Raw genomic sequence first — 26,018 nt, 5'->3', positions numbered from 1 at the left:
CGAAGCACGGCGCTCTGCATGGCTCCTCTGCCTGGCACCGACAGGCTGGAGTCTATCACTCCGTTCCTGCAGAGCAGGTAGGGCTCTCTGATCCCTGGCAGCTGACTCATGCATGCTGTACAGTTTGTGATCATCCCTGCTTGAGCCCTGCCTGATCTGAAAGGAAGACACTGCACTGCGTGCTGTTCCTGGTGTGCACATAGCACCCCACAGCTCCTATGCTACATTCCCTTCCATATCCCTTCTTCAAAACACACAGAGGTTTTGAAGCCTCCATGGAGATCTCTCTAGCCTCCGACTTCTATGCCTGGCTTGCAAATTAACCTGTGTATATTGTGGTATAGTGGTGAACACGACTTACTCCAAACCAGTCCATGTCCTTGACCTCAGTGTTAATTTGATTTTCTCTGGAAATGGGATGTTTTGCCACAACCTGCTGGGTGTCCCTTTGATTCTACTGCTTCTTTTTCTTTTTCTTTTAAAGGTAGGGTCTTGTTACTGTAACTCAGGCTGGCCTTGAACTCACGATCCTTTGACTTCAGAATCCTGAATGCTGAGATCACAGGCATACTGCACCACACCCACACCGACAAGTCCATCCTGAATCACCTGAGACCAGCAATACGCTCCACATTTGGGGATCATGCGCCTGATAATCACGCCTGCAGGTGAGACACAGCAGCTCCCGGGGTGGTCAGTGGAGACCATGGGCAAAGGGGAAGCAAAGCACTAAGAAGTCACTCAGGTGCTTAGCAGGGGGCACTTTGCACAAGCTCAACTCTGAGATCCAGACACAGTATAGGCAGCATCTGTCACACTCAAATGTTTTTATTTGAACAGACATCCCTGTTTAAAAAAAAAAAAAAAAAAAAAAAGAAAGAAATGGTGGGAGAGTTCACCATCTCATCACACCCGACAGGAGCAGAACTCCCAACCAAGGTCATAGATCCTTGGGGCAGCACGCGAGTCTTTCCAGCCCCAGCACAGAAAGGAGCTGGATTTTCTAACTTGTTAAGAAAAATCTATCAAATATGTTCCTTCTCCCGGACGTGAGGGCCGAGTCCTCAGGGTAGAGGTCCTGGACACAGAGCAGCTGGGGTCCTGGAGGTGAAGCTGGGGTTGAGCCAACTGTGCCAACGGGAGGTCCTGGGCCATCGGTTCCTGAGCCCTAGAATCCATATTTGGCTTGGGTCTGCCGGCGACTGAGCTTGTTTTCTGACCACGTGTTCTTCAACTCCAGCTCCCGCTCCTTAGCCTAGAACACAAGAGGGGGTAGAGAGTCACAGTGGGCAGACTCACTAGGAATCACACCCACAGCCTTCGGACAAGCTAAGCTCACACAGCACCTCTGTGCATCCCAGACCCAGCTGCTGCTGCTGCTTCTTTTTTTCTTTTTTTAAATAAAACGGATAAAGTTTCTATTGAAAAAGCCTTCTGGGGGTTGGGGATTTAGCTCAGTGGTAGAGCACTTGCCTAGCAAGCGCAAGGCCCTGGGTTCGGTCCCCAGCTCCGAAAAAAAGAAGAAAAAAAAAAAGAAAGAAAGAAAGAAAAAGCCTTCCGGGGACTACCAAGACTGATGGCTCAGTGAGTAGAGGTGCCAGCCAGCAAGGCTGAGAGCTGACTTCAGCCCCTGGGACCTGTGTGATGAACACAAACAACAACAACGAACAGTGAAATTTGTCCTGACCTCTCTACTCACACTGTGGCACACATCTAAGTAAATACAGACACACAAACGAGAAATAAAATGTACTAATCAACTTTAATAGAGAGGATGAAGCTCAGCTGGTAGAGTTCTTGCAGGAAGCACTCAGTTCTTTCCCCAGCACCTTAGAAACCAGAGAGGCACACGCCCATAAATCTCAGCACTGCCAAGGGGCAGACCCGAGGGAACCAGAAGTTCAAAGTCATCCTAGACTATAGCCTGGAATGCTTGAAACCCTGCCTCAAAAGACCCAAAAGAGAGCTGGAGAGATGGCTCAGCAGTTAAGAGCACTGACTGCTCTTCCAGAGGTCTGAGTTCAATTCCCAGCAACCACATGGTGGCTTACAACCATCTGTAATGCGACCCGATGCCCTCCTCTGGTGTGCCTGAAGACAGGGGCAGTGTACTCACATACGTGAGATTTTAAAAAACACCCAAAAGAATCCCATAATAATTCTTTCTTACATGACATGGTTTCACTAAGCACCTGAGCCAGACTCCTGAACCAGAGGCAGAGGGGAATGATATTAAGAACACAGCCTCCCCCTAGTGGTCACATGGAGAACAAGAGCCCATGTCTAACAAAAGGGTGCCTGGGACCCGACCTCATTAACTCCATCCCCACTGAACGGAATCCTGTGAGCCCTGAGCATCCTCACCTGATGAATCAGATATGTGATCTGGTGTTTCCTCCGCTGCTGGCCAGTTGGTTGCTCACCTTTCTTCTACAAGAAAAAACAAAAACAAAAAGCAGTCCTTAATTCACGGATGGAAAGACAAATTTCTCCTGTGCATGGGCAGTGTAAGGCTGACGAACTGAGGCATCAGACACACAGCCCAAATCTTCAGGGAGAGCAAGTGAACTTGGAGCTGTTTTTGTGTCTGTATACTTACAAAGTTGACCTTCTATTAGAGCCATTATGAAAAACAAATCTAAAGTGAGAATCCTTGCGAGACGCAGCCTGTTAATCCCCAACAGACTGGCTATTCTTTGAGGTCAGGACAGGAATTACTTTGTCTCTCTCCCGCTAGCCCAAGCTCCAGGCTCTGCCTACAGACATTAGCTTGTCATAAGTCTAGGACAGATTTTATGCCATGGGCATGTGATCTGCTGACCTCCAGACTTCCTATCCATCTGCCTCTTTTTTTTTTTTTTTTTTTTTTTTTTTTTTTTTTTTTTTGGGGCTGGGGACCGAACCCAGGGCCTCTACCACTGAGCTAAATCCCCAACCCCTCCATCTGCCTCTTAAACCTTCATTTCTGTCCTCTTCTCTCCAGCCTGGCAAGAAGTCTGGTCTGGCTCCTACCTACCACTTACTAAGCCCTCTCATGCATCACCTTTGGCTGAAACTGTCCTGTCCTGTCCTGCCCTGGGACACATCAACCACTTCCCTGCGATGACAGAGTTCACAAGCTCATTCTTCCTCGATCCATCTTCCAACCTCCATCAGTAACTACATTCAACTGCAAACCACACTTTGATGCAAACGATTTACTGTCAAGATCTATACTGGTCTGAGCTTTCACTGTGTGGTTTTTCTGTCCTCTGCCAGAGCTGTCTCGGGCTAGAAGCTTTCTCGCCAGCCCCACCCAACTCTCAAAACTCCTCCCCAGAGTCTCCTCAGCACTTATGTAATCAATTTGCACTGTAATCATTTACACTCAAGTGTCCTTAAATCTCTTCCCAACTCTGCTGTCAACTTCTTGGGGAGAGAGGGGACTCTATCCTTTCTTCTCTTAAAAAGCAAGCTCAACAAAATGAAATAGGACAACACCCCGGAGTTGGGAAAAGACCAGATTCTAGCTTGCTATTCAATGCACTGCAACTGTAATTGTAATGTTACAATGAAGGTGATGCAGGCAGACTTTCAGTGCCTCCCACAGTGAGCACACCAGCAGCTGCCTGTGAGGATGCCTCTCAAGTCCAAGCTAGCAAAGCCCTTTCTCCTAAGTGGTTTTTCCAGTAAACAGTGATAGATCTATGCTGCTCTAACCACAGTCCTTTGCTCTATCCTGTATGACGGCCAACATTCAGTTAAAATAAATGATGGGGGCCTGGAAGGCCATCTGTGACCATAGAACAAAGAAAAACCAATTGGTGGTGGTGGTGTTACATAAAATCCTCAACCTTGGTGCTGCTAGCACGCTGCTCATATCCAGCTACCCCACCCATGGCAAACTCCTAAGTATCCATACTACTCAGTTGCTAAGTGAAGAGACATTCAGCATACTGACTGAAGAAAATGAGCACAGGGAAGGCCCTTAGTGTGGGAAACAAGAACACCCAGAGACAGCAGTTAGCTACAAACTATGGAAACAGCAGCAAAAGAAGAACAGCATGCCTGGGACCCAGGGCCTAGAACCTCGGAAGAACTGCTGTGCCCACTCCCCAAAGACAGGCTGAGCCAGCTCCCAGATTAGCAGCATGGAGACTGGCGTGATTAGAGAGCAGCTGTAGACTCTCATCTGTGGGAAGAGACACACACCAGAGATCTTCCAGCAGCTGGGAAGCCGATCCAATCATTCATTCCCAACAACTAGACCACACCAGCAGCTGGACAGCTGTTAAAATTCTGTAAAGCTCTAAAAAGCAAGAGTTGTTCCCATGAAGCTCAGTGTATATTTCATTCCCATGGACAACAGTATTGGCTAAATATACACAGGTATATTGAGATAACAATGGGTCAGATGAGGTGCAGGTCAAGAACACCTTGTGGCCTTCTAAGTAGGCCACCCAAATGGTCTTTCGCACTTACTTTGCTGAAGGACTTCATGGTTTTCTCTTCTGTCAGTGACTTGGTCATCCACTGCTGAGCCCCACTGAGCTGGTCATCACCTTTGATCTCCACAAAGTTGATTTCCTCTCTCCCTCGGTTCCTCTTGCCCTGTAGCCGCTTAAACTGAAAAAGAAAAGATATAGAAACAGAAGTGCAGGCGTCTGGGAAGTGGGTGAGGAGAGCAGGAGACACTGCTAAGAACCCGCCTCTGGTCTAAAGCAGTGCTGGGCTCTGTGCCCCAGATGCTATGCCCTTGGTTTCTCTCTGAAATACTTCCTTTCACCTGATCTCTACCAGCTTCCATGATGCCAGGCAAGAGGGCTGTTTCTCAGGAGGCCTCTTGGAGTCAAGAGCCAGGGTGGCCAGAGGACTTGTGGAGATCCCTAGGTGCAAACCACATAACTGTGCCTGCCTGAAAGGTCAATTACACCCTTCTTCATTTCTGTTTTTGGACACAACCATGATGGCCTCAGATTCAAAATCCTTCTGCCTCAGTCTCCCAAGGACTAGGATTACAATTTCCAAATTAAGAAATGAGGATAGGCCAGGGGACGGTGGTGCAAGCCTTTAACCCACAGAGGCAAATGGATCTCTGTGAGTTTGAGGCCAGCCTGGTCTACAAAGCAAGCTCCAGGACAGCTAGGGCTACACACAGAGAAACTCTGTCTCGAAAACAAAACAAAACAAACTTACTGAGAGGAAGGGGCTGGAGACATGGCTCGGCAGTTACAGAGCACCGTCTGCAGGGTTAATTCCCAGCACCTGAATGATAGCTTAGAGTTATCTAACTCCAGTTCCAGGTAACCGATGCCCTCTTCTGGTCTCCATGCATAATTGCATGCATGTGGGACACAGACATACAGGCAAAATACCCAAATACATAAAATAAAAATAAATAAAATCAAAGGTGTGGCTTTTTTTTTTTTTTTTGGTGTGTGTAGGCAAGGCTCTACCACTTTTTTTTTTTTTTTTTTAAGGAATTGAGGGTAAACTGAATCTGACAGCAAACACCTGTAGTCCCAGCAACTTGGGAGGCAGAGACAGAAGTCTTTAAGTTCAGTAGTTTGTTTTCTGGATTTTGTTGTTGTTGTTGTTGCTTAGTGTACCTTTTCTTTTTTATTGCATTTTATTTGTGTGTGAGAGACAGAGATAGAGACCACACACATTCAGATCAAGGCACATGTGTAGAAAGCAGAGAACGGCTTGTGGAGATTGCTTCCCTTTTTTCACAATATCAGTAAAACTCAGGTCACACGAGGCCTGGCAACAAGAGCCCGTGCCCGCCTCCTAATGAACAAAGCAGCATGAAGAATCAGAGCAAGACCCACAATACTAAAGGGGAAAAGCTGTAAGATTCTCCTAAACATCCTTTCAGGACTGGGCTGTGACTCACTAGAGTCTACATTAAGTGGGTACTAAGCCCTGGTTGTCTCCCCAGTCCTGTAAACCGGCCCTAATGGCACACAGGTGTAATCTCAGCATTCTGGAGGCAGAAAAGGGAGAATCAAGGTGATCCTTGGCTACACGGGGAGTTCGAGGTCACCCTCAAAGATTAAAATCAGGCACCCCTTCAGTTCTCTTTCCACCATTTCCTTCTTACTGCATTGGTATCAGCCATCGTCAGATTCCACCCCAAAGAAACAATGGAGAAAGAGAATGTGGGGTGGATAGTAAGGGAGCCTCAAAAGGCCAAGGAATTCTCTATAATACTCCTGTTCTTTTGTCCTCTGGAAGAAGGAAGGAGGAGAAAAGTTAACAAAGATTAGCAAAGGAAAGGAAAGGACAGGATGGGGCAAGAACCATCTGGGCATGGCAGGTACACACCTAGAATACCTGTACTGAGGAGGGCAAGGAAAGAGAACGGACGTTGACTCTGAGACCAGAAACCCCATCGGGAGAGTAGGGAGGGAGAGGAAACAGAAGAAAAAAAAGGAGAGGAAAAACCCAGATCACCTGGAACACTGGGCAGCGTCGGTGAGACCCAAGACCTGGTGTGACTGCTGGGACAAGAAACTACCATGGCTGCTGAGTCAGTGTTTAGCTGCACTTGCCTCAAAGGTACTACTCAAGGGAGTGGGCGCACAAGCTACCAGTCAGAACAAAGACTAGCAAAGGACAGTCACCTTTCTGGGGAAATTGAACAGAGAATTATTTTCCCTAAGAACTAAACTGCAACTTTCTTGCAGACAGAACAGTTTGTTGTATCTTGATCTTGGGTTGAAAGCCATAGGGCATCCTTCAATTTGCCTGTCAGTCAAGTTAAACACAGGGATCTGATCACAATTGCTAGGTGTCTCTCAAAATACACTATCCCTTTCTTTGGTGCCAGATTATCATTCAACTAAAAAACTGCTTTATGAGCTTCACTGAAAACAGATCTGGCCATGAGAACAGACTCTTACCTAGTCATAAGGGTAAGTACCCTAGGGAGTTCTAGAAGTCCTCAAAAGAGAAGGGAAATGTCCCTCCTGTCTTTCTCCATCCTGCTGTAGCTCCCGTGCAGATGTAATGGCAAACATTCCAGCTGCTAGCATGAGAATCAAGACTAGAGATAGCAGCACAACTCAGCAGAAACCATTTTGTGGAGCTGTGATACCAGCCCTGGCCTGCCCCAAACTTACTTTCATAAGGAAAAATTTAACTGCCATTACACAAGCTATTGTTGGGGTTTTGTTTGTTAGTTAGTTTTATGATAACTTAACAAAAGCCAGAGTCATTTGGGAAGTGGAAACCTCAATTGAGAAAACACCCCCACTAGATAGATCTGTGGGCAAGCCTGTGTTACACTTTTTAATTGATGACTGATGTGAGAGGGCCCAGCTCACTGCAGGTGTTGCCTGGGTGGGCCTGGGTGCTACCAGAAGGCAGGCTACATAAGCCTTGAGAAGCATGCATGGCCTATGTGTCAGCTCCAGTCTTCAGGTTCCTGCCTTGCCTTCCCTAGATAACAGAGACCACAGCTGGAAAGATGACGTAAACTCTTTCCTTCCCAAGGTGTTTTTGGGTTTTGTTTTGGTTTTGTTCATGATATTTTAATCATTGGCTAAGACAATGTGTCTATACATCTATATGTACAACAAAAAATTAAGATGTAGTAAAATTCTTTTTAATTAAATAAACTTCCATCAGGTGTGGTGGTGGTGCACACCTTTAGCCCCAGCACTGAGGAAGCAGAAGCAAGTGGATCACAGAGTTTGAAGCCAGCCTGGTCTACACAGTGGGTTCCAGGATAGCCAAGGCTACACAAAGAAACCTTGTCTCAAATAAATAAAATCAGTCAATAAATAAATAAATAGGGGTTGGGGATTTAGCTCAGTGGTAGAGCGCTTGCCTAGGAAGCGCAAGGCCCTGGGTTCGATCCCCAGCTCCGAAAAAAATAAAAAAATAAATAAATAAATAAATAAATAAATAACTCCCTATAATCCCAGCAGTCAGAAAACAGAACAGAAAACTTCCAAGTTCAAAACCAGTCTGGCCACACAGTGGCACCCTGTCTCAGACAAACAAACAAAACAAAAGCAAAGCAAAACCTAAACAAGAAAACTTTTCCCTTTAGCTTCAGATTTGAAACCTGGTGTCAAAAATGGTCATTGGTAGGGCTGGAGAGATTCTCTGTTAAGAATGAGCACTGTTGGGCTGGAGAGGTGGCTCAATGGTTAAGAGCATTGACTGCTCTTCCAGAGGTCCTGAGTTCAATTCCAGCAACCACATGGTGGCTCACAGCCATCTGTAATGGGATCTGATGCCCTCTTTGGTGTGTCTGAAGACAGCAACGGTGTGTACTCACATACATAAAATAAATAAAATCTTAAAAGAAAAAAAAGAATGAGCACTGTTCTTACAGAGGACCTGGATTTAGTTTCCAGCGCCCACAGCAGCTCACAACTACATCGTCCCCAGCTCCAAGAGGCCTGACCCTGCTGGTCTCTGCAGCTACCTACACTTATGTACATATACATAAAGATACACATACATAAAGATATACATAACTAAAAATAAAATAAATCTTAGATTTAAATAAAGGCCACTTGTGAGCTTAGGATAGAGCTCTGTGGTCTACTTCTTGACTAACAAACACAGGGCCTTGTGTTTGATCCCTAGCACAGGAAATAGAAAGTCATTCTGATTTTGTGGTAGTTTAAATAAGACAAGTCTCCCCTATTAGGTTCAGGTACTTGAACACAGTCCCTAGCTGGTGGTACTGTTTGGGGAGATGGTCCAGTCTTGCTGGAACACTGGTGGTGGCTGTGAGAGTATAGCCTTGTCCCACTCTCTTTGTTTTCTGTTTCCTGTGTGTGAATGGAGAAGTGAGCTCTCAGCTTCCCACTATCCCTGCTCCCCTGAAAGCTGCTTGACCCCAGGCCTTCCCACCGTGATGGTCTCTCATCCCTTTAGAACTCTAAGACCAAAATACGCCTTCAATAGGTTATTTTTGATCCTGGTATTGTCTCATAGCAACAGAAAAGTAAGTAATATATTTGTTAACTCACTGCTTCATCATCAATGAAGGAGGCATCAGGGGCAATTTCCTGGGAAGGGACCAGAGCCGGGTCCGGTGCAGGGTAGTAGCCACCACTGTAATAATCCTATAGCCAGAACAGAGAACATACAACTGAGGGCATAAGAAGACAAAACAAAGTGCATGGAAAAGGCAGACAGAGGCCCCCACCAAAGCCCCTCAGGCGATCCAAGGACCTCCCTCTGCTCACCAACAGTCCCTACAGCCCCCTCATCGGCACCATCCAGGGAGAGGTGTTGTTTTAGAGAAGGTGACAAAGAATGCACTCTCTCTCCTGCTCTGCCCTGCTCCCTTAGCTGCTTCCCAGTATAACGCCCACCTCACCTCTCCAGTGCCCTTAGCCAGACCTGACCTGTCCCTAAGACACAGCAATCTCTGCCGTGAGCAGGGAAGAAAAGGCAGTGCTATTAGATCAGGAGCCCCATCACCTCACAGACCAGGTTATCCCTCCTTCCTGCCCTCCCCTCCCTTCCCATCCCTACTGTACAGTTTCAGGGGGCTGCCTGGCCATGTGCTATGATCCTGCAGTCAGTCATAAAAGGTAGGCTCCCTCCCTGGAGCCTGCATTTGGGAATCAGAGGCAGCCTGACTATAAACATGTACCATGAGCTACTTGTTGCTGGGCGTGGTGGCAAACACCTTTAATCCCAGGACTCAGAAGGTAGAGGCAGGTGACTCTCTATGAGTTCAAGGTCACCCTGGTCTATGTAGTAAGTTGCAGGACAACTAGAACTACATAGTGAGATGCTGTCTCAAAAATACATACATACATACATACATACACACACACACACACACACACATATACATACATACATATGATGCTTAAAAATTGGGAATGAACTACACTTGTTAAGAGCTGTGCACTTCGTGAATGTAATAGCTCCCCTCAAACATGAATACAGATTCTAGAGGAGACAAGGTAGAAACCAGGCCCCCCTGCCTCGCCAACAGTTTTCTCCTTGCTGCACTGTTTGTCTCTGTTTGTATATTCCATAGCCCTAAATCCTCCTGCCTCAGCTGCAGTCATCAGTACATTCAAGCTTGTCTGAAAGGCCGCTAAGAACATGCCTCTTAGAAACTAGGTGAAAAACATACTTCATATTCATCACACAAAAAAGCACAACAGAAAATCCCTAAGCAAAGCTGGGTGCAGTGGTATGCGTCTATAATCTCAGCACCAAGGAGGCTGAGGCCAGGAAACAGAACTCAAATTAGAGGGGATAGGAAAAGAGGAGAGAAAGCAATGAAGAAAATAGAAAGGAAAGGGCTGGAGAGATGGCTCAGTGGTTAAGAGCACTGACTGCTCTTCCAGAGGTCCTGAGTTCACTTCCCAGCAACAACATGGTGGCTCACGACCGTCTGTAATGGGATCTTATGTCCTCTTCTGGTGTGTCTGAAGACAGCTACAGTGTACTCTTATACATAAAATAAATAAATCTTAAAAAAAAAAAAAAAGACAGAGGCTTTCTTAGCACTGTGTGCTGGCTAGCTGAGGGGGCTCTAGGGTACTTGCTTTGCCAAAAGAAGTTGTCTTGACAATTGCTTTGACTTTGTTCATATATTCCCTTATGACACTACCTGCTACCCAGAAGCTTACACTAAACTTCCCCATTCCTCAATATCTATCCACATTCAAGGGACTCAAGACCATTCCTCTCCTATGTTAAATCTCCCACCACCACCCACAATAAATTTCCATTTTCAAAATTCTATATTTGGGTCAGTGTCTCCTGCTGATCCATGTGTTAAAGACTTGGACACTAACCACTAAAACTATTGAGAGGTGGTGGGACTGTTAAAGATGTGGAGTTTACTGGAAGGAAAAAAGGTCATCAGTGGTATAATCCCATAGGATTCTAGACCCTTCTTTTCTCTTAGCTTCCTGCATAAATTGAGTAGCTCCTCTGCTGCACAGTGCCATGATATACTGCCCAGCAGTAATGTGGCCAATGTATGGTCACAGGCCCGAAAGCAAAGCAACCATGAACTAAAGCCTGGGACTCTGAGTCAAAATAAGCCATTACTCTGCAGCAGATCACCTCTAGACGTCTATCACAGCGCAGAAAGCTAGCATGCAGAACGAAGGGTTAATGACATGATTTACCCTGTAACACTTGGGCAATTTAGATCCGTTCAGAATAAAAGTACTGTTTTGAGACATAGTGGATATAAGAAAATCACGTGACCCATAGGTCATATCCCTGGTTCAATCTCCTTCAGCACCATGTTCCAATTCTCTTGGGCCTGCCCTCTATGTCCTTACCTACCTGATAATAAGCACCAGCGGCATTGGCATCGCCATATGTGGAAAACTGATTGTAGCTGTAGTCGTCCCCAGGCTTCGGCATCCAGGGAGCCCCACTTGACCCTGCTGCCATCTTAAACTCAAGGGGGGCATTGGCTGCATCGTCCTGGAAAGCTGGTTCTGGTTCTGTGCCTGGAGGCAGCTCTTCAGGGACAGTGGGGACAGGGTAAGGGTATGGCTCAACTCCAGGTGGCTCAGCCTTGTCAGGGAGGGAGAAAAAGTTCTCAGGAGCAACTTCCTCATCGCTGTCATCATCCTCCTGTGTAATCTGCTTTGTCACCTGCAGGGCAGCACTCTTGGCAGCAGCCTTGATGGCAGAGGGTGATGGAGTGGTGGTTGTGGTACCCAAAACAGGAGCAAGTGAGGCGGACTTGGTCTTAGAAGCCAGTCTAGAGGGCTTAGCATCTGAGGAGACATCTGAGGGTTTCCGGGAGAAGGCATGGGGCAGGAGCAACCTGTTAGTCTCTTTCACAGTCAGGTTTTTAGGTTGGGGAAGCAAGGCAGACAAACCAGTTCCCTCGCCGGATCCCTAGTGAGCCCAGGTTTGGAATGAGAGAGAAGAAAGACAGGTGAGACTTCATGTCATGCACTAGCAATTATGACAAACACGATCATAGCTCTGTGCTTCTCTAAGGCCCTCACAACCCTTGATGCTCTGTTATGTCCATGCACTCAAGTCTTCCTGCTCCAGGACTTACTGTAGATGTTTTCCACAATGAGAGGCCATCTTGGCTCGGCTCTGCCCAGCCTAGTTCCATGATTATCTGACACAGATCCTACCTGAACTCCATGTCTTCAGTAAATACAGTACATGACCTCAATCTCACATTAGCCCTTCTTAAAAACCTACGTCTTGAGTCCAGAGAAATCATTTAGTGATCAAGAGCACTTGTTCATCTTCCAGGCAACCAGGATTTAGTTCTCAGCACATACATTGCAGCCCACAACCTCAGGTAACTACAGCTTCAGGGGATCTAATACCTTTCTCTGACCTTGGTGGCCATCAGGCACACATGATGCATATATACACACAAACTCATATACAGAAAATAAAAATAAATCTTAAAAACAACCGAATATTTAACTTCTCCCTTCTTTAAAGTGGTAATTAGTCAAGCACAAGAGATATCTGTACCTGTTACTAAAAGCTCCTTCTACCAATCTACCCAAGGAATACCCTCTATGTAGCTAATGCCCCAGTCAAGCAATTAGCTTATTGGTTTGTATACTAACTGGCCCCGCCCCTCCAGAGCTCTTCTTATTCACATGAACTGCCTAGATTCTGCTTTCTGTACGCTAAAGGGCTGGTCTACCCTAAGTGCAGAGAGGTATCAACAGAAAAGGGACAGTGGAGTAAGATTACTGTGTCCTGGAGCAGCAGGGTTCCTATTCAGCCAAGAAATTCCCCAATGAGTTAAAGAGAACTTCTGAGGCAAGCAGGCCAGGCAGAGGAGTGTTCACTTCTCAATGCTCTCTAAGCTTACAGGACCAGGGTGAGGTGCTGGGGGTGGGAGGTCAGGAGCCCTGCTTAGGCCACCTTAGAAGTGTTCAACTTCTTAGCACCATCTGGGATCACCCCACACAGCCCTCTGCAGGGCCAGGCTTCTACTCTGCTTTCACAGGTCATCTCCCTGTGCACAACTTTTTCACCAACTGAAAGACAGCGCTTCATTTGTGGAGTGCCTTTCAAGTAAGTCTACTACTACAGGAAGCCACTGATGAGAGAAGCGCTGGGCCACTGGCTTCTCCAGTGCCTTTCCTTCACTCTCATTATCAACACACATACCACACCACCTTCACCAAGAGTCCTTTTGATGTCCACACGACCCTGTCCTAAGACCTGCCAAAACTAGAAGTGACACCTTAACAAAGTGAAAAGAAGGGAACTCCAAGACAAGCACCATATAAGGCAGGCACTTTCCCCCAAGATATAAGAGAACATGAAATCAGAGAGTGTATAAGACATCAAGTGTACAGGCAACTGAAGACACTCTAGAGGACCAGAGTAAAGGTACCAAGACAGTGGTAAGCAGCCAATCACAGGTCACTCAGTTGAGACTTCTGTTCTTGCTTGCAGAGAAGCAGCCAAGCACAACAGCTGCTTGGATTCCCCAGGACCAGACTTGGACTTCGGAGTCAGAACCCCTGACACAGGTGTAATCCCTGCTCCGCCCACACCAGCTGTCTGACTTTGGCAAGTCCTCAGCTTCCTCATGTAAACTATGGTCGTAATCTAGGATTCAGGCCCTCCAATGAAGAAGGACTCAACTAGACACTGGTAAGGCATTTGAAATGAATGTTACCCAGTACAAAGTAAGTGCTGTCTGGGTATCCATTTCCAGATTAGAGACACAACAGGCAATTTTACAGCACAGATGTTCCCAATCATCATCTGACAAACACACTTACACACCCCACCCCCACCTAAACAATCTTTCTACCTGAAATATAATGGACTGAATTAAGTGACAGTCTCTGCTCCTACCAGGGCCTGTCCTTCCAGAGAGGGCAACTCCATTGTGCTAATGCCAGGAAAGAATGAGAAAAAGCGGGGTGCATCAGACTCAAAACAGCTACACTGAAAACCAAAGTCAGACCAAAACAGTCCTCAATTACCTGCAAACGTGCTAGTTGTCGATTGAAAACCTTTGGGCACTCTATGTCCTAACTTTCTGGAAACAACCCAGAAGGAGATGGAAAGCTATGGTAACCGAGCTTACCTGCGGGACAACTTTCTTCTTTGCAGGTTCATCTTCCTCAGAATCTGACTACGAGAAAAAGAACCAGAGTAAAGCATGAGTGTTGTGGGACAGTAGAAGAAACACACTCATCAAATACTTATAAAAGACTGAACAGCAGAGAGACCATTACGCCTGTGAGCATCTCTGCAGAGCAGCAGTCACACGAGCCCACTGCAGCCGCTCCCGCCTCAGTTTCTGCTGTTGAAATGGGACCATTTCCTCCATTTGATCCTTGGTGCAAAGCAATGCTAGACTTAGTCTTATAACTGCATCCACTTAATGATGGAATTTGGCCCACAATCTCACCCAATCTCAGCTTCGCTTTCTTTTAAAGAAAAAATATTGGTTGGGGATTTAGCTCAGTGGTAGAGCGCTTGCCTAGCGAGCGCAAGGCCTTGGGTTCGGTCCCCAGCTCCGGGAAAAAAAAAAAAATATTTATTACATATAAGTACACTGTAGCTGTCTTCAGACACACCAGAAGAGGGCATCAGATCCCATTACAGATGGTTGTGAGTCACCATGTGGTTGCTGGGAATTGAACTCAGGACCTCTGGAAGAGCATTCAGTGCTCTTAACCTCTGAGCCATCTCTCCAGCCCTCAGCTTCACATTAAACCACTTACCCAGACTGCATGACCACACAACTGGGAAGCTTCAGTGGGATTAAGTGGTGTGTTAACTGCTCCTCTATGAGGCATTAAAGGTCAAAACCGTTGGAGAAATCCATTCTCTCTCCAAGTCTGATCTATTGTGTGCCAGACACCATCCTTCCTGGAAAGTCAGGAAAATGATGGCTCAGAGATCCTGACTGAAAAAGGAGGCCACTAGCTAATAGCCTTTGGACTCAACAGGGGCCACATTGAAAAGACCTGCCTGAGTTTTTTTTTTTTTTTGACCAAATGCAGTGGCTGCCTTCAGTCGCAGCACAAGAGGCAGGTGAACCTCTGTGAGCTTAAGTTTGTTTTAAGCACACATATTCACACGCACTCACACATATACATAATTTAAAAGAACACTGTTTAAAGCTGTTTTAAATAAGTACTTCCGAGAGCCATGGAGGTGGCTCAGCAGGTAAAGACTTGACATGCAAGCCTGACAATCTAACTGTGTCCCCGGAAGCCCATGAAAAGCCAGACACAACAGTGCACACCCGTAACCCCAGCATTCCTGCAGCAAGAGGGGAGACAAAAGAATTGGTCAGAAGTTCCCGGATGGAGTACACTGTGCAACAGCAAAACAAGAGACCCTTCTTCAACAAAGTAGGGTCCCAAAAGTTCTCTGACTCCAATGTGGTCACATATATACATATATATATATACATATATACATAAAATACATACAAATAAAACAAAAGTTTATTTATTATTGGGGGAGGGGCACACAGGCCATAGTTAGTGTGTAGAGGTCAGAGAACAACTCTCATCAATTGGTTCTTTCCTTTCATCTTTAGAAGGACTCTAGCTAATGAGCTCAGTTCAGGTCTGTACAGCAAGCATTTTACCTGCTAAGCCATCTCACCAGCCCCAAAGCAAAATTTAAATTAAGGGCCAGTGAAGTAGTTCAGCCAGTAAAGAAGTTTATTACATAAACCCAGCAACCTAAGCTTGATCCCAAAACCTTATGTAAAGATGGAAAGAAGAGATTCCACAAAGTTGTCCTCTGATTTCCACACACCTACCATGGTGTGTGCACACACATGTGCACTCACACACACACACAAAGAGTAGGGGCACAATTCAATGGGAGAGAATCTGCCTGGCATGTATAAATAAATAGGGGCTGGAGAGATGACTCAGTGGGTAACAGTACTCCCTGCTCTTAAAAGCACCTGAGTTCAGTTCCCTTACATCAGATAGCTCACAACTGCCTGTAACACTCTCTCCTGGCCTGTAAGGGCACTGTTCTCACTGTTGATACTCCTCCCAACACACACACACACACACACACACACACACACACACACACACACACACACACACACACTTAAAAATAAAATATATCAGGGTTGGGGATGGGGATTTGGCTCAGTGGTAGAGCGCTTGGGTTGAAGGCCCAGGTTCGGTCCCCAGCTCAAAAAAAAAAAGAAAAGAAAAAAAAAAAAAAAAAATATATATATATATATATCTTAAAATAAATAAATCTTAAAATTAAAAACTTTTTCCTAGTAAATAAGAACACTACCACCACCACCACCACCACCATTAACAACAACAACAGTGACTTCTCACATCTACCTTTCCATGGTCTTGGTCTAGGCATCTATAAAGAAAAGGTGATTAGGCTGCCTTGGTGGTACGCACCTCTAATCCCAGCACCCAGGAGGCAGAGGGAGGAGAATCTTTGTGAGTTTGAGACCAGCCTGACACTGTTTTGTTTTAAAGGCCTGGGCATCAAGAGTACTACTAGTCTTCAAAGATACAACCTGGGCCATTTAAACTGAGCAGATGTTCTGTGTGATCTGCTCACAAAGAAAGAAAGAAAGAAAGAAAGAAAGAAAGAAAGAAAGAAAGAAAGAAAAAAAGAAAGAAAGAAAGAAAGAAAGAAAGAAAGGAAAGAAGGAAGGAAGGAAGGAAGGAAGGAAGGAAGGAAGGAAGGAAGGGGAAGGGAAGGGAAGGGAAGGAAGGAAGAAAGAAGGAAGAAGGAAGGAAGGAAGGAAGGAAGGAGGAGGGAGGGAGGGAAGAAAGAACGAACTTACTTGACAAATGCCCAAATACCTGTGAAATCAGGTAATAATAATAAATCGGACGTAGTCCAAGCTTCCCTCAGTGAGTATGGCCACTCTGAGTGCAGCACTATGTGTGCATGGAATCTGTGTGTTTTTTGAGGCAGCCCTGAACTTGTAATGATCTGTGTATTGAAAAAAAACATACCCATTTCACTGTTTACAGTAACACCATCCTAACAGTGTCAGAGCCTGAGGACCACACTGAAGTCACACGGGGTCTCATACGGAACAGGACAAATCAGAACACAGGCTTTTGTGGCAGCCATATCACTTACTGGGTGGGAAATGCAGCTACTCCGACTACCCAAGGCTAGCTAGAATAGTACGATCCCTGTCACAGTGACGCAGACTGTATGGGCTACTGTCCAAGAAAATGCATATAAACCAAGGTTCCAGCAGAGCTCAGGGTTATCATGCTCTCCCCCTCACCATAAGAAACATTCAACCAAGAAAAAGGTGTGAACATCCCCATCTGAGCATGTTCAACCCTGTCTCTCTTCAATCCCCATTCCTTCCTACACCTCTCCACATACACTCCCGCCTTCTGCTCCTAGAGAGCTCAGGAAACCCCAACATCTTGTTCCCTTCGTTATCATGGGTCCTAAACTTAAGTATCTCCCATATGTTTAAGAACAGCTCTGGGGCACCTGAAGACCATCCTTTTTGTTTGTGGAGTTTTCATTTCTTGTGTTTGTTTTTTGGAGACCATGTTTCACTCTGTAGCCAAGCTGGCACTGAACCCTCAGCAATCCTCCCGCTTCAGCTTTCCAAGTGCTGGGATTATTCATCATGCCTTATAATGTCCTCTTTTCTTAGAGCCTGTGAAACACAGGGGCCACTGTCACAGTGGAGACAAACTGTCCTACAGGCTCACAGAAATGAGGGCCAGATCAGCAGTGAGAAGAAAATTCAATTTCTCTTTAAATGTCAGACTGTTTTCAATATACTATTTTTTTTTAATTTTTTTTCAAAGATTTTATTTATTTTATGTATGTGAATACACTGTAGCTGTCTTCAGACACACCAGAAGAGGGCATCAGATACCTGTTAGAGATGGTTGTGAGCCACCATGCGGTTGCTGGGATTTGAACTCAGGACCTCTGGAAGGGCAGTCAGTGCTCTTAACCACTGAGCCATCTCTCCAGCCCTTCAATATACTATTGATAACCTGGTTTGTTGTTTGTTTTTGGTTTTGTGTATTTAAAAGGGATCTATGTACCCCTGGCTGTCCTGGTACTCTCTATGTAGAGCAGGCTGGCCTCAAATTCACAAAGATCTGCTACCCCTGCTTCCGAATGCTGGGATTAAGGGTATGAACTACTCCCAACTGATGTTTATTATTTAAACACATACATAATATCCCTACTGACTGACCAGGTCAAATATGCCACTACTTCTGATATAACCACTCACATTCATCCTTCTCCAAGTTTCTACTGAGAGGCCTTTATAAATTATCCTGTGACATGGATCTATGTCAGACTCCCAGACACAACACATCCAGGAAGCAAGCAGGCAAATACATAACTAAACAAACAAACAAACTGCTAAGAGGCCAAGGAGATGCCTCAGTGGGTCAGTGTTGGCTGTGAAAGAGTTCATAACTCGGGGTTGGGGATTTAGCTCAGTGGTAGAGTGCTTGCCTAGGAAGCGCAAGGCCCTGGGTTCGGTCCCCAGCTCCGAAAAAAAAGAACCAAAAAAAAAGAGTTCATAACTCCAGAACCATGTACAAAGTCAGGTACAGCTACTGGTGCTTGTAACTTTGTAACCCCAATAAGACAGGGATGAGAGACAGGCCACCTGGGAGCTTGTAAACTAACCCAGCTTAGCAGAAAAGCTTGTTATAAATAACAAGGTGGAATGCTGGTGAGATGGTCTAACAGGTAGAACAATCCAAATGCAGGCCTGACCATTCCAGGTCTCAGGAGAGAAGGTTAGAGACAGCATATTCTCAAAGAATGACAAGGGTACCAGTAGATGAGGAAACAATATAGACACACTTCCTGGTCCTTTCACAAACCTTCCCAACCTAACCCCAGGAGTAGCTGGAAACATGGGACTCTATTGTACACTATGCAGAGAAGCTATGGTGCACTCCTGGGCACCAAGGAACTTGACCACAGACTGACGGGAGACAAAGTACAGAAAGAAATTATCCCAACAACCCCACCCCCACCCCCCCAAAAAAAAATAGAAAGAAAAGAAAATCCAGTGAGTGCTGTTGGGGCTGAAGCTCAGTAGCAAAGCACTCACCTAGCATGCATGAGGCCCTCCCTGGGTTTGATCCGTGCAAATACAGCCGGGCTTCTTAAACATCTCTCACCATTTTGGCCGGGGAAATTTTTATCTCCCAAGTATACAGATATACAAAAAGCATATCAATAAAATACTTTATAATAAGTTTTGAAGAAATGTATCCTTTGGGGGTTTTAGAGAGGCTTGGGGATTTTAAGTTGTTTTCTGATAGAATAGAATGTAGGCATCTCTCTAACTGTAGAACAGCCTACGGTCCGGCAGACCTTTTGTGGGCACTCACCAGTGCTCCTTTGACTGTCAATTCTGAGTTGTGAATACTTTTTTCATGACGTATATTTTTATTTTATGTCCATTGTCATTTTGCCTGTGTGTATTATGTCTTTGCAAGGGTATCAGACCCCTGGATCAGAAGTTACAGTTGTGAGCTGCCATGTGGATACTGGAAATTGAACCTGGGTCCTCTGAAAGAACAGTCAGTGCTCTTAGCTACTAAGCCAGCTCTCCTGCCCCAGTTGCGAATATTTATAACCCTAATAAACTCCATGATCTACCCAGGTGGACTTTGGTAGTATATTTCGGTCTGTTGTAGGTCCCCTATTTAGGGTAAGGAGACATTTGTTCACAACTCTCCAGGAATAATGTCACACAGCACTGTTGTGCCTCTCAACCTGAACTACTGAGTAAACTGGGGTGGGGATAGCATTGTTATACTTCTTAGCCTCACAAAACCCTAAATCTCAGTGGCCACCACCATCCTCTCTAGCTGCCAAGAGTGACAATATACACACCCAGAGACTGCTGAGCAAGAGCGGAAGCAGACATGTTCCATTAGGCCAAGTCCAGCGGGATCTTCGCATCTATCAGTGCCCCACTCCCCACGGCAGCCTTCCTCTTATCTTCTCAGGCTCTGGTTCGGAGACTCTCTCCAAAAAGCAATCACCGGTTATCAGGGCCAGGAGCCAAGTAGGAAATCAAGGTTAAGAACAGACACTCCACCTCTCCAGACTCCAAATGAATTACACTATTATCTCATTAGCTGGGTTCATCAACTTCTTTAACTCTTTGGTCTCTTATCTGCCCTTGGGTTAGGATTCTGTTTTCACTATTCAGCTTGTTTGTCTTCCTTTCTGATTTGTGCCTGCCCACGGGTCTTCTCCTTATCTTTTCAGTTAGTATCAAAAAGAGTCAAGCACTCATAGGTTCAAATCTAACCTCTGCCTCCATTTCAAAACTAAATGGCTTGAGGAAACTTGTCAGTGTTCTCTAAACCCATTTCCTTCTTGGTAAAGTAAAGAGCCTAGCACTAACAGAAGTGGAGGCCAGATACTACAGGGTGAGTAACAACATCCTGAGTGCTGAGAATTAAAGGTGTGTGCTCCCACATTCAACAAGGAACCAACCCTAAAACTATTTGTGTCACAATATATTATGAAAATTCTCACAAAGACTTGCTATCCTAAGTCTGTCTTTTTTAGTATCTTCATCTGTTGGCCTAGAAAAACCAACCAATGATTTCGGTAAAGTTTCAGTAAGAACAAGAAGAGCAGGGGCTAGAGAGATGGCTCAGTGGTTAAGAGCACTGACTGCTCTTCCAGAGGTCCTGAGTTCAAATTTCCAGCAACCACATGGTGGCTCACAACCATCTGTAATGGGGATCTGATGCCCTCTTCTGGCATGGAGGTATACATGCAGATACTTATACATTAAATAAATTTTAAAAAAAAGTCATTGCCAGAAGCTTCTGATGCTATGGTCTCTTTAAAAACAAAACAAACAAACCCCAAGAAGAACAATAAAGGGGAAAAAAAAAAAACAATCGCTCACTCCATGGATCATACTCAGTTAAATCAGAAGCCAAGCTGAGTGAAGCCCGGCTTGTGGCACATGCCTATAATCCCAGCACTAGGAAAGTTGAGGCAAAGGATCTGAATCCATGTGCATGCACACAAGCACTCACGATGGAAAAAGGGGAAGAAATGACGATCGTCAAGAAAGAGGAAAGATGTCTGAGGTTGATTTGGACGCCTCTGCCCATGAACAACAGATCACTGGGTAACCGGGCCTAGGTCAAATCAAGGGTTGGACTACAGTTTGCTGCACTGATGAATGAAAGGAAACTTAGAAAACAAAGAAATACCCAAGATGGTGGTTTTCCCTTTTTCCACTGAAACAAACCTAAGAAGCACTAAAATTCTAAAAACGAAACAACAAAAAGCACTTTCTTTAAGGCAATGAGCTTATCCATGTGTATCGGCTTGAAAGAAACTGCACCCCCTCACCCCATAGGCTCACAGGGAGTAGCACTCTTAGATCTGAATAAGCAATATCTTTGTTGGAGGCGTGTCTCTGGAGGTGGGATTTGAGGTCCCAGAAGCTAAGCCTCTTCCTCCTGCTGATGGGTCCAGAAGTAGAACTCTCAGCTACCCTTCTAGCACAGGTCTGCCACATGTTTCCAATGTTTTTCTTTATAAGAGCTGCTGTGGTCGTGGTGTCTCTGCACAGCAAGAGAAAACCTAAAACATTCAGCAGACATGCAGAGAGGGCCCTCGATATGCACGACATGCTCAGAACCAGAGCTATTAGAACCAGAAGGGACATAGCTCTTTAAGGACCAAGTCACAGGGTTGGAAAGATGGCTCAGCAATTAAGGAACTGGCTGCTCTTCCAGAGGATATAGGTTCAACATCCGGTATCCACATGAACACAAGTAGCTCTACGTCCAGTTCTGGGGATTATACGCCCTCTTCTGGCTTCCATGGACACTACATGCACGAGGTGTACAGACACACTCAAACATCCACATAAAACACACCGACCGACAGCCGAGCATTTAATCCCAGCACTCAGGAGGCAGAGGCAGGTCATCTCTGAGATTAAGAAACCTTGTCTTGTTTTGTTTTTTGTTTTTCAAGACAGGGTTTCTCTGTGTAGCTCTGGCTGTACTGGAACTCACTCTGTAGACGAGGCTGGCCTAAAACTCAAAGAAATCTTGCCTGAGTGCTGAATTGAGAAGCCCTGTCTAGAAAATTCAAAAAACACACACCTGAGAACCTTCACTATTCTTAGGCTGCCTCTCCCTAAGAGTTATGTTTAAAGAACAAAACTACCAATTTGAACATAACTGGGAAACAAACAGCTAGGGCGTGGCATTGAGTGGACTACAATTCCTTCACACTTCAGAACCTCAGTGGGTCAAATAAAAAAAGCTTTCTGTTTTCTGCCACTTTTACAACTACAACCTCCACACCACAAATCTTTTTCCTTTTTTGGATATTTGAGACAAGGTCTTGCTCTGTAACCCTGTTGGCTATGAAAATTCAGGGGGTGCCAAACTCAAGGCATTCCTCCTGCCTCAGCCTCTCAAGAGCTGGATTACAAATGTATCCCAGCAAGTTGTTGTGATGCTACCTTTGTGCAAGAGATGAGCCTTTCCACAGCTGTCACTGTGAGAGAAGAATTCCCCACATATAGCAAATAAAATAAACAATTAATTCCAGGGGGAGAGGAGAGGAGAGGAAAGAAGCAGCAGGCAGATTATGTTTCTGGTCCATTCGTGGATGGGCTTTCTTTGGCCACAGTTAAATCAAGATCAAGGTTAGTTTCAATGGGGGAAACAGAAGGCTTTTGTAAAATCTTAGACCAAGAAATGACAAACTCAGGCAAGAATAAAGGACAGGTGATATGAAAGGAAGTTTTGAAGCAGACTAGAGACTCCAGGATCTCCTTCCAGAAAGAATCTGAGTTTATTCATTCAGAAAAAAAATTCAGAGTGCCCCCCCCCCAATCATGAAGGATATTTTCTCTTCACAACAGATGGAGACCCCCATTGAAAACCACAGCAATAGCGCTTGCCTAGGAAGCGCAAAGGCCCTGGGTTGGTCCCCAGCTCCGGAAAAAAAAAAAAAAAAAAAAAAAAAAAAAACCACAGCAATGAATCAACATGCAGAGTTGAGATGCCCAGTCCCAATGGGCCGATACATCTACCAACAACTCCTACAGCCACGGCTGAGGTAACATTAGGGAAGAGGGGGGCAGTCAGGTGATCTGCAGTTTGCTATGACATTGTGTCTCCTACTAACATCAGAAACTACACCCACCGAGTTTCCCCAACATGACTGCCTTGACATGAGCTGACAAGGACAACAGCCTCAACCCTACATAAAAAACTACAGGCAACTAACAAATGCCTAGAATAGAGAAATGTCTTCCCCACAATACCGAATGACCATCCCTGAAAACATACACACAGAACAACATATGGTCTGAGCAGGTTATATATGTACAAATACATATATACATACAAAACACACACACACCCATGCATGTTAACATAAATTTAAAAGAAAGCGAAAGGAAGTATAAAAGGAAAATGATGTAATTATATCATAATTATAATTTCAAAAGTAAGTAAAAAAAAAAATGTAGGGTCCTAAGTAACTTCTGCCTTCATGGAGTTTCTATACCAGAAAAGGGAGAAAAGCTAAATATATAATATAAGGTAATAAGGTGGTTGGTTAAACTACAGAGAAAAAGCAAGGCCAGGTATGGTGGCTAACACCTTTGATCCAGCACTCACAATGCAGCGGCAGGAGGATCTCCATGAGTTTAAGGCCAAACCTGGTCTATGTAGCAAGTTCCAGGCCAGATAGGGCTGCACAGTAAGACCCTGTCTCCAAAGGACAGTGTAACCAGGCAGGCTGGGGTGCTGAGAACGCTCCTGTCAAGACTTGACAGAGCATGATGAAAAGAACAGGACAGCTACTGGGGAGAGACTCGAAGATAAAGATGGCCCTTGGTAGCTTGGGAAAACTAAAGAAGAGCAGAGTTAGCAAAGGAGCCCAGGATGGACCAATTCATTTACTAAAAGACAGAAAGCAGAGAACTGTCACATGTTGCCTCCTTTATCCCAGAAGTCCTCATGGAAGAGGTCTTGGCCTTTCTTGCTTAAACATCTATCTGAAAACAACGTAAGTCAGGCATGGTGGCACAAGTCTTTAATCCCAGAACCCAAGAGGCAGAGGCTAGAGGATCTCTGAGTTCAAGGCCAGCCTGGTCTATAGAGCAAGTTGTAGGGCATCTAGGACTACATAGAGACCATCAAATAAACAAACAAATAAACAAGAAAGCAATATAATCTTAGCTGCCTCTTCTAGAAATTATATCCTAATGCTCACATAGCCTTGACAATATCTAGGTGGTGAAACTAAGATTTACACAGATCCCGTTGTCAATCTCTAATAAGATCTTGCATACTGGAATCCAGTTCATATCTGTAAATAGTATGTTAGGGCTGAGGATATCGCTCATTTGAGAAGAATGTTTGCCTAGCATGCACAAAGCCCTAGACATGAAGGTAAACTACATAAAGCAGGCATGGTGGTTTCAGCTGTAATCCCACTTCTCAGAAAAGTAGATGAAGGGGGGGATATGGAGTTTAAGGCCAATCTTAGCTACTAAATTTCAAGCCAGCCTGGGCTACCAAGCCTTGGCTGTGTAGGTTATAATCCCAGTTACAGAGGAGACTGAAGCAGAACAAGCTAAAATTCAAGTCAGCCTAGACAATCTAGAAAAGCCATTTCTCAAACAAAGGAAATGGGGCTGGGTTTTGTAGCCCAGTGGAAGAGCATTTGTCTACCTAGTATGTGTGAGGCTATATACTTTTTAATCCAGCACTAGGATTCTCTTGAGGCAAGAGGATCACAACGTGAAGCACAAGCTGAGCTACACAGTGATTCAAGGATAGCTTGGGCTACAATACTAGGACCATCTCAAAAGAAATAAATATTCCATTTCTTCTCTAACACCACTCATGTCCTTTACCCTTCAGGCCTGCTTAGTTTAGAGATGGGGCAAGGATAAGGTGGTCCTGGATGTTCAACGGGAGTATTAGTCCTATCAGCTGTCAGTCACTTCAGGTGCCGCTAAGAGCACCTGACCTCAATGTGCGAAGAGAAGCCAACCAAGCCAACCGAGTTGAAGATGCTAAAAGGGAAAGAAGTGTCTCTAGGCACGCGTCTTAGTCTGTCAGTACCGAGGATACCATGCATCCCTTTCTGCAAGCAAGCCCCAGGTTCCAGAATGCCTCATGGCCAATTCCCTAACTCCCCATAGCAGACAAGTTCAGCTGAATTTAACCGCCTTCTAAGAGGATTCTAGCGGCCCTGAGTCAACGGATGAGTTTGTTGAGCTCCATTATGGCTACAAGTCCCTCCTACCCCTAAACTCAAACCCAATGGGACTTGAGGTGCCCCCCCTCCCCAGATACTCACATCGCCCTTATGCAGCTCCGGCGCCGCTATCCTAACAGGCTCGGTTCTCTTCTTTGGCTTGGGAAGCCCCAAGGGGGGTCCGACACTGCCCACAGCTGGGGGCAGGCTGAGACCAGGGCCTTGAGGCGATGGCAGCCCCAGCCCCTCCCCAACTCCTGCAGCTTCGGCAGGGCTCACTCCTGCAGGTGGCGGGAAGCCGCCCAGGCCAAAGGGCAAAGGTGGAGGCGGCTGCAGCCTGGGGTCTCCGGTGGGCGGGGGCAACAAAAGCGGCGGGGGAAAGGCTGGGGCCAGCATCTGGGGGGGCGGGTGCAGCAAGGCCGGACCTTTGGGTGCGGGAAGAGAAGCGAACAGGCCTCCTAAAGTGGGCCCGGACATAGGAGCCGCCACATCCTCTTCCTCCGGCTCCGGCTCCGGCTCATCCGGCTCACTATCGTCGCTGCTGGCATAAGCAACCAGAGACATGGCGCCTCCCGCCTTTGGGACGCCCTTGCTGGCAGACTAGGCCTACTTGAGACCCGGGATGCCCCGGCAGCCTAGTAGGCCCTACCAGCGGGCAAGGCGGGGAACCGAAAAGCGCTCCCTGCTCCGTGCTCTAGAACTATCCCTGGCAGGAACCCATGGCCAGGGTTGATTTCCACCGAGTAAGAATTCCCGCTACACTTAAGCTCCTAGCACCAAGCAACTACACACAGCTAATGGCCGCCGAGTCACTCCGCCTA

At 45.8% G+C, this 26,018-nt stretch overlaps 1 protein-coding gene across 1 annotated transcript; it reads right to left on the bottom strand.

The window, feature by feature from the left end:
* Positions 1-812: 812 nt before the first annotated feature.
* Prcc (proline rich mitotic checkpoint control factor) lies at positions 813-26,018 on the bottom strand. Its single transcript, XM_032898132.1, has 7 exons — positions 25,300-26,018; positions 14,030-14,077; positions 11,272-11,838; positions 8,973-9,068; positions 4,462-4,605; positions 2,365-2,430; positions 813-1,255 (listed from the first exon to the last, which is right to left on the bottom strand). Exons 1-7 carry the CDS (start codon positions 25,759-25,761, stop codon positions 1,169-1,171), a joined length of 1,470 nt encoding a protein of 489 aa, XP_032754023.1. The 5' UTR covers positions 25,762-26,018; the 3' UTR covers positions 813-1,168.

The sequence above is a fragment of the Rattus rattus genome, chromosome 3, assembly GCF_011064425.1.
Source record: "Rattus rattus isolate New Zealand chromosome 3, Rrattus_CSIRO_v1, whole genome shotgun sequence".
NCBI classification, from domain to species: Eukaryota; Metazoa; Chordata; class Mammalia; order Rodentia; family Muridae; genus Rattus; species Rattus rattus.
This window is presented reverse-complemented; position numbering and strand designations above follow the sequence as displayed.